General features: G+C 49.2%; 1 protein-coding gene across 1 annotated transcript in view; it reads left to right on the plus strand.

The window, feature by feature from the left end:
- The first annotated feature begins 8594 nt into the window (after positions 1-8594).
- Positions 8595-12701, plus strand: part of unc-119 (unc-119 lipid binding chaperone) — a 28656-nt gene continuing 24549 nt past the window's right edge. The window contains exon 1 of the mRNA XM_077655561.1: positions 8595-9043. Coding sequence (XP_077511687.1) covers positions 8854-9043 — 190 coding nt within the window. The 5' untranslated portion in view covers positions 8595-8853. The remainder of the gene's footprint in view (positions 9044-12701) is intronic.

Consider the following 12701-nt stretch of genomic DNA (forward strand, 5'->3'; position numbering starts at 1 on the left):
TGTTCTACTCTTAAAATCAGACAACCATTGCCCAGTCTTTCAGTACATAAATTAACCTTCCTGCGAGCGACTGTTTTTCCGGGGCCATTCGATAATTCGAACTTTCAGATAATTCGAGCCTTTTTCCCGGCCTCTTGAAGGTACACTAGATAGGGTGCTTTTTATGACAACTAGTGAACGTAGCAAATAATATTTCGCTGAACAGTGATACAGTGCTCTGGAACCACAGTGAGCCCAGCGTTCAGCGCCATTTTCATGCAGACAGCTTTTGTAACCCGTATCGTCATCATCAGCCTGACTGCGCCCACTGCAGGGCAAGGGCCTCTCCCATGTCTCTCCATTAACCCTGTCATTTGCCAGCTGCGGCCACCGTATCCTCACAAAATCTCAACCGCCCACCTAACTTTCTGGCGTCCCCTGCCCCGCTTGCCTTCTCTTCGAATCCACACCGTTACCCTTAAGGAGCAGCGGTTATCTTGGCTTCGCATTACATGCCCTGCCCCAGCACACTTCTTCCTCTTGATTTTGACTAGGATGTCATTAACCCGCGTCTGTTCCCTCACCCACTCCGCCCGCTTTCGGTCTGTTAACGTTACCATTTTTATTTCCATAGCTCGCTGCGTTTTTCTTAACTTGAGCTGAACCCTTTTCGTTAGCCTCCAAGTTTCTGCTCCGTATGCGAGTACTGGTGACACGTAATATATATATATATATATATATATATTGCAACATCAAAACTCCAGGATTTGCGTGGTGAGTGCTCGAGGAACACACACACACACACACACACACACACACACACACACACACACACACACACACACACACACACACACACACACACACACACACACACACACACACATATATATATATATATATATATATATATATATATATATATATATGAAAGACGGTTAGTCTGGTTAGCAATATTGTGTACAAAATTAAGTTTCACAAAAGCTGGAAATTGCAACATCAAAACTCCAGGATTTGCGTGGTGAGTGCTCGAGGAACACACACACACACACACACACACACACACACACACACACACACACACACACACACACACACACACACATATATATATATATATATATATATATATATATATATATATATATATATATATATATATATATATATATATATATATATATTGTTTTAGCCTGATGTGCATCTTGAAAATAATACAAATATGAATTCCTCGAGCACTCAACACGCAAATCCTGGAGTTTCGATGGTGCAATTTCCAGCTTTTGTGAAACTTAATTTTGTACACAATATTGCTAACCAGACTAATCGTCTTTCTTGAGACCTAATGAACTACTGGGTACGCGAGCAGCGCCCGAAAGGACTAACTATTCATTATCAAGCCTTGCATTTAAAAAATAAGTTCATTATATCTGTGGTCACGACGGTTCTTCGTAAGGATTTTAAGGATGCAAGGCTAACGAAAAGGGTTCAGCTTAAGGACAACGCAGCGAGCTATGGAAAGAAAAATGGTAGGTGTAACGTTAAGAGGCCAGAAGCGGGCAGAGTGGGTGAGGGAACAAACGCTTGTTAATGACATCCTAGTCGAAATCAAGAGGAAGAAATGGGCTTGGGCAGGGCATGTAATGCGAAGGCAAGATAACCGCTGGTCCTTAGCGGATTCCAAGAGAAGGGAAGAGTAGCAGGGGGCGGCAGAAAGTAAGATGGGCGGATGAGATTAAGAAGTTTGCGAGGATACGGTGGATGCAGCTGGCAAAAGACAGGGTTAATTGGAGAGACATGGGAGAGGCCAAACTTAGCCCTGCAGTGGGCATAAGTCAGGCTGATGATGATGATGCTGATCGATGTTATCTGGGTTCATTTTTGTTGCTTTGTTACTGTACATTAGAATCTATTTGACACACTCATAATAATAATAATTGGTTTTTGGGAAAAGGAAATGGCGCAGTAGCTGTCTCATATATCGTTGGACACCTGAACCGCGCCGTAAGGGAAGGGATAAAGGAGGGAGTGAAAGAAGAAAGGAAGAAAGAGGTGCCGTAGTGGAGGGCTCCGGAATAATTTCGACCACCTGGGGATCTTTAACGTGCACTGACATCGCACAGCACACGGCCGCCTTAGCGTTTTTCCTCCATAAAAAAGCAGCCGCCGCGGCTGATATGAATGTTAGTATGATATATACAGGTACTAATTTGTGACAGCGTTGTGTACATTGCGAATAATTACAGATGTTCCGACACTCCCGCACCCCACAGACGAGAGACGTTACCAACGCGGGGGCTGCGACCGTCGGCGGTACTTAAGGTGCTGTAGAGACCACGACAGATTGGGGATTCTCTCCTGGCCTCTCCCTGCCTACGTCATCAGCGCACGTGTTTCTGGTCCGATGGGCTAGCTAAGCCCCTCTATTGTCCCTGGCGCTTTCCGGTTCAGAACAAAGTCAACGATTTTGCCAATCAGGCCACACCTTTTTGACGTCAGAATGTTCACACCAGGGAGAGGTCTCCAGAATGTTAGGGCGCCAAGGAAAAGGTTACCTGAAAGGGAAGTTCGCATGCCAGGTGAGCTTGCTTTCTACTCTCTTGCTGATAAATATGCTACGTAGCACACATATGGCTTGGTTATGAACGCGTTTAATAAGGAAGGTTTTCGAACCTTTAAAGGCGATACCATTTGACTATTTATAACTTAAAATTTTGTTTACTTATTTGGGACTGAACATGACCGCGACTTAGCGCGCTATAAGGGCGCAGTGTCTTTCAGCTGCATTAGTAATCCTTACTCTGAAATTTATTGAGAAATAAATTAAATGAAACCGTATAATCCCAGATTAATGACATACGTAATATTTAATTGTCTTCCAGGTATCGTGTCCGTTTGCAAACGGGGTGCAATAACTTTCCAAGTAATCATTAATCGAATTCTAACAGCTAGGTTATGTGAAAGCATTTGATTAGTGACCATCAGAGGTGGGCAGCCTCATGAGGTTTCGACCTCAACCTCATGTCGTGAGGTGAGGTTCAGGCGAGGTCGGCGACGGCTCGAAATTTTGTGAGTGAGGTTAGCAAGTCAGACCTCAACGTGACGCGTGAGTTTGAGGTTGAGTGAGGTCATCATACAGTGAGGTCGAAATTTTGAGGTCGAGACTTTTTGCAGTTGCCACGTCTTACTCCGACGAGTGCCGCTTCCGAAGCTAAGTTGCAGCGCACCGCAGCAATGTTCATGCAATGACGCTTGGTGTTCGGTTTCCCCTGTTTGGACTACCGGATGCCACAGTTCCCTCTTAGCTTCCGGTACTGCGCCGTAATGTCCTTCAGGAGTGTTACTTCCTGTCACAGCACGCCACTCCCAAGCAGCGCAGGTCATCGGCCCAATATTGCAACAGGATGGTCCCATCCTGGTCCTTTGTAGGGTCGGCCTTTGCCAATACGGCTCCAATGTTGGGCCAATTACTTGTGCTGCTTGGAACTCTCCCTCCCCCTTGCCCCGCTAGCGTAGCACCCGGCTGCCTACCGGTCAGCTCAAACTCCCTGGAGAGCGCAAAGCACGTAACTCATGTTGACCCGCGGTAGCTTTGTTTGATGCCGCAAACAAACAAGTACAGTCCAACAAGCACGCACTAAATTCGTCGGAGCGCGGATGGCCCTAGCAAGACTGCTTCGTGTTCATGCTTGTTGCCGGAACTGACGTCATGGCTCTTGCCTTGCAGTCGAATAAAGGGGATGCTGCTGTACATTACAAGCTGACTTAACAGAAACTGGAGTAGTCGGCATAGGTGAGAGAATGTGATTCAGGTGGTTCCTAACACGGACAACTGCTGATTTGATTAAAAAAGCACGCAGCCAGAAAAACCTGTATAACACCGTCCAAGCTTTTGATCGGTGACTTCCCCTTTCGAATCTCACACTAATTCTGTATATTCCCGTTCCGAAATGCAAGCAGATGCAAATACAATTTCGCTTTTTTACCGTTCCGAATAACCTCTCTTTGGTCTCCAGTTCCTTGTTCCTTCTCGGAAATTCGCTTATTATTCCGAAACCCCGCACAGCACAGCGGTGTCGCAGCGGCGAAAAAAGGCAAAACTATAATGAATGTATGGGGACGTGGCAGCTGATTCATTTTCCTCTTTCTTAATTGAAGATGTGCGAACTGAACTGATTACATGCTCGCGCTGTGCTGCTGAGTCGCTGTTTCAAACCTTCTAATATGACGTTTAATGGGGCACGCTGTTGTTAGGTTCTGTTTTTAGTGTGCGATTTTTGTTTGTATGTTGCTAATCATTCTCTTTTTTTTTCTTTTCTCGTATGGGATCAGTTAGGTTGGCGGCCTGCCTTGCAGACGACCATGCAGCACTAGACGTTATCTTTCCTTTAACTGTTTTGCAGAGACCCATCGTTCACCTTAAACGGCTTCGCAGAATGCTCGCGCGGTGCTCGTGCTCGTAAAAAAAAAAAAAAACGTCGAGGATGCTGGCGTACCGTTGATTAATTCAGTTTTGAAGGAAAACAAGTGATTGACTTAAAGCAGCTTGTCTCAGGCTGTTGTGTTTTGGGATAACGTAACAGCAATCTTTATTCTCCTGGGTTACACGTTACACAGGGCCGGCGCTGGCCGTACACACACACAGCACTTGCTGGGGGCGCTCTGCGGCGGTGGCGCCGTCTCGTGCCACCACGCGCCGGCCCTGTGTAACGTGTAACCCAGGAGAATAAAGATTGCTGTTACGTTATCCAAAACACAACAACTGGCGACGAGGATGGGATAGCGGGGACCCGGACGCAAGCGAAGACATCGCATCGTGATGCACGCAGGCAAGTGAACTTGCGCCAGTAGCCAGTGAAGTGAAGCACGCTTCGTTCCCGCGCAAACATGGCGACGTTTGGTCGAGTCGAAGAATACGACAACAAAGAGCCGTGGTCGTCATACACGGAACGGCTGGATGCGTTCTTCAATGCAAATGGCATCGAAGACGACGATAAGAAAAAGTGGGTATTTTTGTCGACGGTCGGCACAAGCACGTACGCGACGCTCCGTAGTTTGCTAGCGCCCGTAAAGCCTAAAGAAAAGAAGTTTACTGAACTCATGGCTATTCTCAACAGCCACTTCAGCCCCGCTCCATCGGAAATAGCCGAAAGTTATCGCTTCCACACCAGAGTACAGCTCGAGAATGAAAGCGTCGCGGTGTTCGTCGCCGAGCTCCGGCAAATGGCGGAACACTGCAACTTCGGTACGGCGCTGAACCGCATGCTGAGAGACAGACTTGTGTGTGGAATTCGTGACAGAGCCGTGCAGCAACGGTTGTTAGTTGAGAAGAGCCTCACCCTAGATAAAGCGCTGGAGATTGCTAGAACGGCAGAGGCGGCGGACTCAACGCAAACGAGCTGCGAAAGGGCCACGCGGACATACCGACTTCCCGGTTCAAGAAGGCTCAGCGAATTATGTCAAGCACAAGAAAAAGCAGCACCTGCAAGGGCTCGGTGGCCAAAATGGGCAAGACCCGAAGCCTAAAGGCAAAATCAAAACCGGACGCCAAGAGAAGTCCAGGCCGTGTGTACGCTGCGGATCCCGTGATCACAGGCCCCCGGAATGCAAACACATCAACACAAGGTGTTACAAGTGCGACAAAGTAGGTCACCTGGCGAACTACTGTTTGTCTGGTGCTGAGAAAGGGAAGAAGTTGAGCGCAACTGCAGTGAATGCAGTACAGTCGACCGAGAAGCCACCTGAGTACTACCTGCATTCTTTGCGTGCACAGTCACCCCTGAAGCCAATCACAGTGACATTCATAGTCAATGGAGTGCCACTGGAAATGGAGTTGGATTCAGGTTCTCCCCGTTTCGTTAATCTCAAAAGATGCTTACCGGCAGCACCAAGGTGTTTTGCCGCAGCTTTCACGGACAGACATCAAGCTGAACTGCATACGTGGAACAATACCGGTTCAGGGAACGCTGGTGGTTGACGTATGTCTTGGCAAGACTACATGTCAGCAGACACTGCTTGTAGTAGCCTGCAAGAGCCCTAACCTGTGCGGCAGGGATTGGCTTACAGCATTTGACCTGCTACCACGCCAAGTAAATGCGACACAGCACAGGCTGTTTGACGAAATTCTACCCAAAATTCTGTTGTTGAGGCGTATGAGTACTTAGGCGGTTTTTTTTTTCCCGGCGGGGGGTGGGGGGTGGAGGGGGGGAGGGGGGGGGGGCTCGTAAAAAGATATCGCTGCTGCGGGGAATTTTGAGCGGAGAGCCATGGTGCTCTTGACAGAGAGAGCGGTTCACGCTGCTTGCTCTAGGCCAGTATTTGGCCCGTGTGATTTTAATAGTTGGCACAGTGTTCGAAGAGGTAATCTAGCCCTTTCAAAATGCCGCGGGTTCACTGAGTCATCGGAAAATTCCAGGATTTCGATACCATTACCATCGCCACCTGGAGGTCCCAAGGGAAGTGGTGGAAACGGGGAAGGTCTTGACCTCCCAGGAACATCAACACCATCATCATTAATTATTAGCTGCAGGTATTCCTATTTTCCCGCAAAATAATTGTCTTCGGTTGCTGGGTAATGTACAATATTTAATCAATATTCTGGCAACTTTTAATTTGGTAGAGGTATATCAGAATTCCCCGGGCTCATGAGGATACACTGTTACCATCATCATCGTCGCCATCATCTCGAGAATCAAAGGCATGTGTCGTCGCATCATCTTTGCAGTATGATATACATGAGAACTGGCGCGTCTACCTGCTGGACAATCCGAATGTTCTTAATGTGGACAGGGTTGTGGGCACTCTTTGTAATGCGTCGTGCGCGCATGTGTAGTAACGTGGGATCCGTATGGATCTTGAAATGGGGGTGGAAGGGGGGTAGATGGGGGCCTGGTATGACGAGGAATTACATCGTTGTCACGTGAGTAGGTGTGATGTCATATTACAGCGTCGTCACGTGACTAGGTTTGATGGCATATGCATTACATCGCTGTCACGTGACCTGGTATGACGTCGCACTCACATGACGACATCAATAATTATACTAATTACTCTTAGCGTTACCTAGTTATATTAATTAATTATGTGACGTCATCATCTTCGTCGCGTGACTCGTAGGCTCGTGATGTCGCTTGGCGCCGTTTCTTGCGGACACTTTTTTGCAGATATGAGCTTGAAAGTGAGCCATCTAATGCTTTCGCATTAATAAAAGAAGCCGCTCGCTTCTACACAGGCATAAATACAACGTGTCTGTTGGTGCACTAGAGTCGCAGCTTGTTAAGTGTTTTCTAAGGCTACAGAGGACTGAAAAGAGCATTCTCGCTATGCCGGATAGAGCTAGAAAATCGAAATATACTGATATGCGTCTGCATAATCCGTCGCATCGGAAAGTACATCGACGACCAGTTTCTTTACATTCGGTAACTATTCTCAAGCCTAAAAAGAGTATAGTGAATACCTCCCCCCTCCTCCCAATTTCTGGTTGATGGTGTAGAAGGGCTGTGTTTGTCAATTGCCAGTTCGTGCGTGAATGAGCGCGAGGCTTCCAATACGAAGAAGTATACACGAAGCAGGTTGCCAAATATTGGCACAAATAAAGTGCTCACCGACGTACTGCTGGTAACCGCGTATGGGACACCCCTGCAAGCCCGCAGGCCATATATACTCTCTGAGGGTTCATCCCATATTATAGGCTTCTATTGCGTGCACGTCAATAGTGTCTGTACACACCTTATTAAATAATAGCAACATCATTTTGGCTTTTCTGTCTCAGAGGATTCTCAGAATTGTTTTTAACTGAAAAACTTCTTAATCGTTTTTGTTTTGTTTTCGTTTGTTTTCTGAGGTCGAGAAGCCGGGTTGAGGTGAGGTTGAGTGAGGTCAGCAGTGGCATCAGGAAAAGTGAGGTGAGGGCGTCTAAGAAGACCTCAACCTCAACTGATGAGGTTAATTGAGGTTGAGTGAGGTCGGCAAATTCTTTTTGAGGTTGAGGTGAGGTCCAGATTTTTGAGGTCAAATGCCCACCTCTGGTGACCATATATACGTATTTTGGCATTCTCTACATTCATAGACCCCTGGGAGTCTTCGTGCCACCCCTGGCGCAGTGGTGCAGCTGTCAAGCGAAGCGCCACTGCCCGTCTATGGCAGGTGCTGCTATCGGTAGGACTCGGCTGGTTGATTTGGATTGGGTTGCGACCCAGGTTGCTCTTCCAGAGTATCCTCTCATGATTAAATAAACCCGGTGGGCATGTGAGCAGCCTGCCACAAAACCGGGTTCAGACAAACAGGCAACGGGTAAATGCAGGGAGTGGCCAACTAAAAACGCAGCAATGAATGCGACCGCTGGGCGCAATATAACAGTGTTGAGGAGATGCCGTAAGAGGTTGGCCCGCGAAGTGCTACATTTTGTGGCACAACAGAACGATGTTCATGCAGCCAAGCTCTCTCAATACGCACGTATGTACATCACAAGTTGTTTCCTTTTACACACAGCCGGCGCAGGAGCAAGTTTCGGTTTCGCGTACGCAAGCAATCCAGAAGGGGGCGCCGTCGCTGCTCTCGGCATTCGCTATCATCATCATCAATAAACGCGCGTGTCTTTTTTTTTCTTTTGTTTTAAGCGCGCGGCGCTTGGTCGCCATGACACAGAGTCGGTCTGTTAATTCTCCGCGCGGCTGGGCTGCAGCAGGCGGGCGGTGATTTATTTTTCCCCGTTCTCCTGGGATGCGGCTGGCCGGCACAGGGCCGAGTACGCGCCGGTGAGCCCGCATTTGGCGAGTGCCTGTCCCGTTCGGCCTCGGCCGTGCTTCGTCGCGGCGGACCGTCGTTTTAGGAGCGGTTTCTCGAGGATTACGAACGCCGGAGGAGCGCTTCGAGATGAGTGCGGTGAAGAATTCGAACGTGCCCAACCCGCCGGGCTCCAAGAAGCGTACCGGCGGCTTTCTGCGCCAGGCCAAGTCCCGCAAGGACCACCCGGCCGATTTGGAGCCCATAACCGAGGAGGAACTGGCCACGAAAGAGTTCATCTCCCCGGAGGACGTTCTCAGACTACAGAAGATCACCGAAGGTAAGGCGCCGCGTTTCTGTCTGCCAGTTTCGCGGCAGCCGTTGTTGGATGAGGAGCGCATATAGGTTCAGTTGACGGCGTTTCGCAACGTTCCGTTATGCACTCCGGTGGCTGCGGCCGCGGCTACCTGCTGCCGTTCTCGTGATCAGCTGTTTCGCGCTTCGCGATCTGCTGCTGCTGGGCGACGCGCGCGTGACGTCTGCCTATGTCTAATCGCGTATAGTTTCTGTTGGTGCCGCGTTGCTGCCGGCTTGCGCGTTTTATCGGGACTATTGATCTGCCATCGGCTTTTCTTTTTTCTCTGGCGGTCGCGCGCTCGCGCGAAGGTCGCCGTTCCCTAGCGCGGTGTGCTCCGCTTCGTGGAACGCGTATTGCAGTCGGCGAGCTTATATGTATTCCGTCTGCAGCGATCCGTCGTCCGCGCCTCGATGCTCGTGAGGTCTGGATTTGGTGCGCACTTCGCGCGTCCTTGGAGCGTATAGCGTACGTTGCTGTTTTCCCGCGGTGAATATTTAATTGTCCGCTTCGCCCGCAGGAATAATTAATTTGAACAGCTGTCTTTCGGCGCGCCGTGCACATTGTCTAGACGTGGGAATTAAGTCGGGCGCCTGTATCGATACGTTCGTCTGGAAGAGGTTTCTTTGTGTGCTATCCGGTTAACTGCCGAACGCGCTTTCGTCACGGACGTTTGCGCTACATCCCAGTCGCAAACATCGTGTGCAATACCCACCGCTTTCGTCACCGCTGTGTAATAATGCCTCGTGCACGCGGGCGTTGTGGGGATGCGCGCCCGGCCACTGAAGCCAACGTTGTGTCGACAGCAGCAAGTGAAGCCGGCTCGGGTTTCACAATGCTAGCAATGATGCTAGCGCGCCTTGTCAGCGTCCGCGCAAGTTTTCAGGACCGTCTATGGTCCGAGCAGTAGGAGAGGTGCGGTTTTGACGGCGTCAACCGCGCACGTCAGAGGTCATTTCCTTCGAAGGATATTTACCCAGCCCTGCAGCGGAAGGCAGATTACGGGTTGACTGTACGGAAGTCCGCAATTCCTTTTCATTCTGCCCTCGCGTGGAACTGCCGCGCCAAGATGCGGCGCGTTTGCGCGCCAGTAACGTATATGCATGCAGACTACTGCCAAGGGGCTGTGTAGTATACGTGCCCAGCAGGAGACGGATATGCCGGCTGATACGCGATCTGCGGCTCCTATATAGTTCCGCGCACTAATAAAGAGAACAAATGGCAGGCGCCGGCGTCTCTTCGTGTCTCCGATTCCGTTACCTAGCGCACGTGCCAGCGGCAAGCCATCTGCGCTATGGGCGTGTTTGCTGCGTCCTTTCGAACAGCTCCAAAGGAAGCAGCTGTCTTCTAAGAGTTTAGACACTGCGGATATTTTGCGCTTTACTTTGAATGCGCGAAATGATCCGCTTTACTTCAATTTGCGAAACCGCGCATCGCAGGCTGTTGTTGTTCATAGTGGTAATTAACATACCGAGTGTTGCGAACCTAAGACGGTCTGCAGTTTTTATTTTAAAATAGGCTTTTTAAAAAAAAAGCGCTTTTTCCGGTATAGCACGGTCTGCGATGTAACGCATCAGAATACAGCTGAGACATGCTTATAGTGAGGTACGGTCAACTACTTTTTAACTGACTCTTAGTCGCCTTGGTTATTGAGAGGACTGTATAGCCTGCTGTAAGTAATATTGATATCAGTTTTTAGAATTTCGAAAACGCAGTTACGCTCGCTGCTTTGGTCCAACAAATTTTGCCTACATCTCGCCAAATGCATGCGCTTTCGAAACGCTTGCACCGCAGGCAAAGCAATCCCCCTAGTCCACGTAACTCGTCGAAATAGCGAAAATATGTCGGGCCACAAGAGCATCCGTGTTTTCAAAATTAAAAAAAAAACTGCTATGGATATTACTAGTTACGGTCAGTCTCTCAATAAATAAGGCGACTAACAGTTATATTTAAAAGTTAACCATTCAATATTAGTTAACCGGCATGCTAGTTAGCACGTCTTAGCTGTATTCTATGCGCTACACCGCTGATAATATTATGCCGAAAAAAGTCGTAGGGTTTTCACATAGTTGAACCGAGTAGACGTGCAAAAGCCTGCATTTAGTCCGGTTTGCCCATAGCTTTGCTGTGCTGGGTCGTCTGCACGTGTGGCGACGATAATAGTTCGATAGCTGTATTAGTTTACGAAGAAGACTATATGTGCACAGCACGAGTGTGTGTTGTAGCTTAACACGAGGCGTGTTTGGCTGCGGCGATAGCCTACAGTGCTCTCGCGAAGCCGATCTGTTCGCACTACTCCCAGTCGTGGATATGTGTTTTCTTTTTAACTCAGCATACTGTATATGGATGGCGTCGCTGTATAGCCAACGGCACGAGAGATTTGACAAGATTCTTGGTCGGTGTTGGGGGGGGGGGCGTATGAGTGCGTTCGCATTAAAAAGCGGTCTTCTAACTTAAAAAGCCAATTTTTAGTAATTGCAGAACATTTTATACGGCGTGTATTGGGCAGCTAGGACAAGCAAGCAGGGAAATGAACTGAAATGACTGCGCGTAGCTAGATGAGATATAACGAAGACAACGCGACCAGCAGGGGAAACGGGTCCCTAGTGTCTTCGTCATATCTTTCAGCATGAACCAACCAGCCCTGCCACCCGCAGCACGCATCCTTAGCGGCTGCACTCCCGACCATAAGATCAACCTAGTCTAGGTACCCGCCCACGCGGGAAACTCTGGAAACGAAGGGGTCAGCCGACTAGCCAGAGGCCCAAACAGCCGGGCGGCCGGCCCTACGGATCCAGACGCTGTTGCTGAGGCTCCCCAGAACTTTGCCGAAATCAACCAACCTCAACAGAGAGACGAGGCGCCCCGCCCCGACTTGGGCAAGCCACCATGCTCTGCAGGTTGCAGACACATGCGATCCTCAGCCATTCTAGACATCACAGGCGGGGAATACGACCCCGCCTGCCAAAATTTCAACCAGGGATAAATCGCCACCCAGGCGCATACCCACTGGGGTTGCGCGGGAAACCCGCCCCGACGAACTTTACTGCCTGCTCCCTCCGAGGAGAGATGGAACCAACTCCTCAGAAGGCCAGACAAGACCATCCAACTGGCACTCGTTTTGTGGGCTCAGGAAGTCTCCCCCACTTCGGGGCAACACCAAGCCCACCTGCCCTAAATCCCTACATTCTATGGCAATAAAGTTATTTCTCAGCCCAAACGAAAATTTTGCGGGGCTGGTCATGTTTGCTTTCGTCCACCTTTTTGCTGTACACCACTCCAGGAAACCTTTTCATCAACGATTTTACACCCTTGGTTTTTCTTGTACCGCGTGCATATAAACACCCCGTTTGTTGATGTTGTTAGTGGCAGCTGTTAATGAAAAATAACAGTAGAAGGAAAAGATTTTACTAGCCAGGCCATCTGCTATCGAAACGTGTAGATCTGAGCTGCGGCTAAGGGGAATAAAAGGGCACGGAGAGGGAATTGGGGCAGCGATATTAAGAATGGGTAGGGGTAATCAATTCTCCCCGGTCGGCAGAAAACGTCATTGAAGGGCTTTAGTATGGACCTCCTGCATGTTTGTAAACAAACGAGGTGGCGCTGCAGTCGCTAGCGAGCTCGTGGTAGGCAAAAGGTCGGG

This window comes from Amblyomma americanum, chromosome 2, assembly GCF_052857255.1.
Source record: "Amblyomma americanum isolate KBUSLIRL-KWMA chromosome 2, ASM5285725v1, whole genome shotgun sequence".
NCBI lineage: Eukaryota > Metazoa > Arthropoda > Arachnida > Ixodida > Ixodidae > Amblyomma > Amblyomma americanum.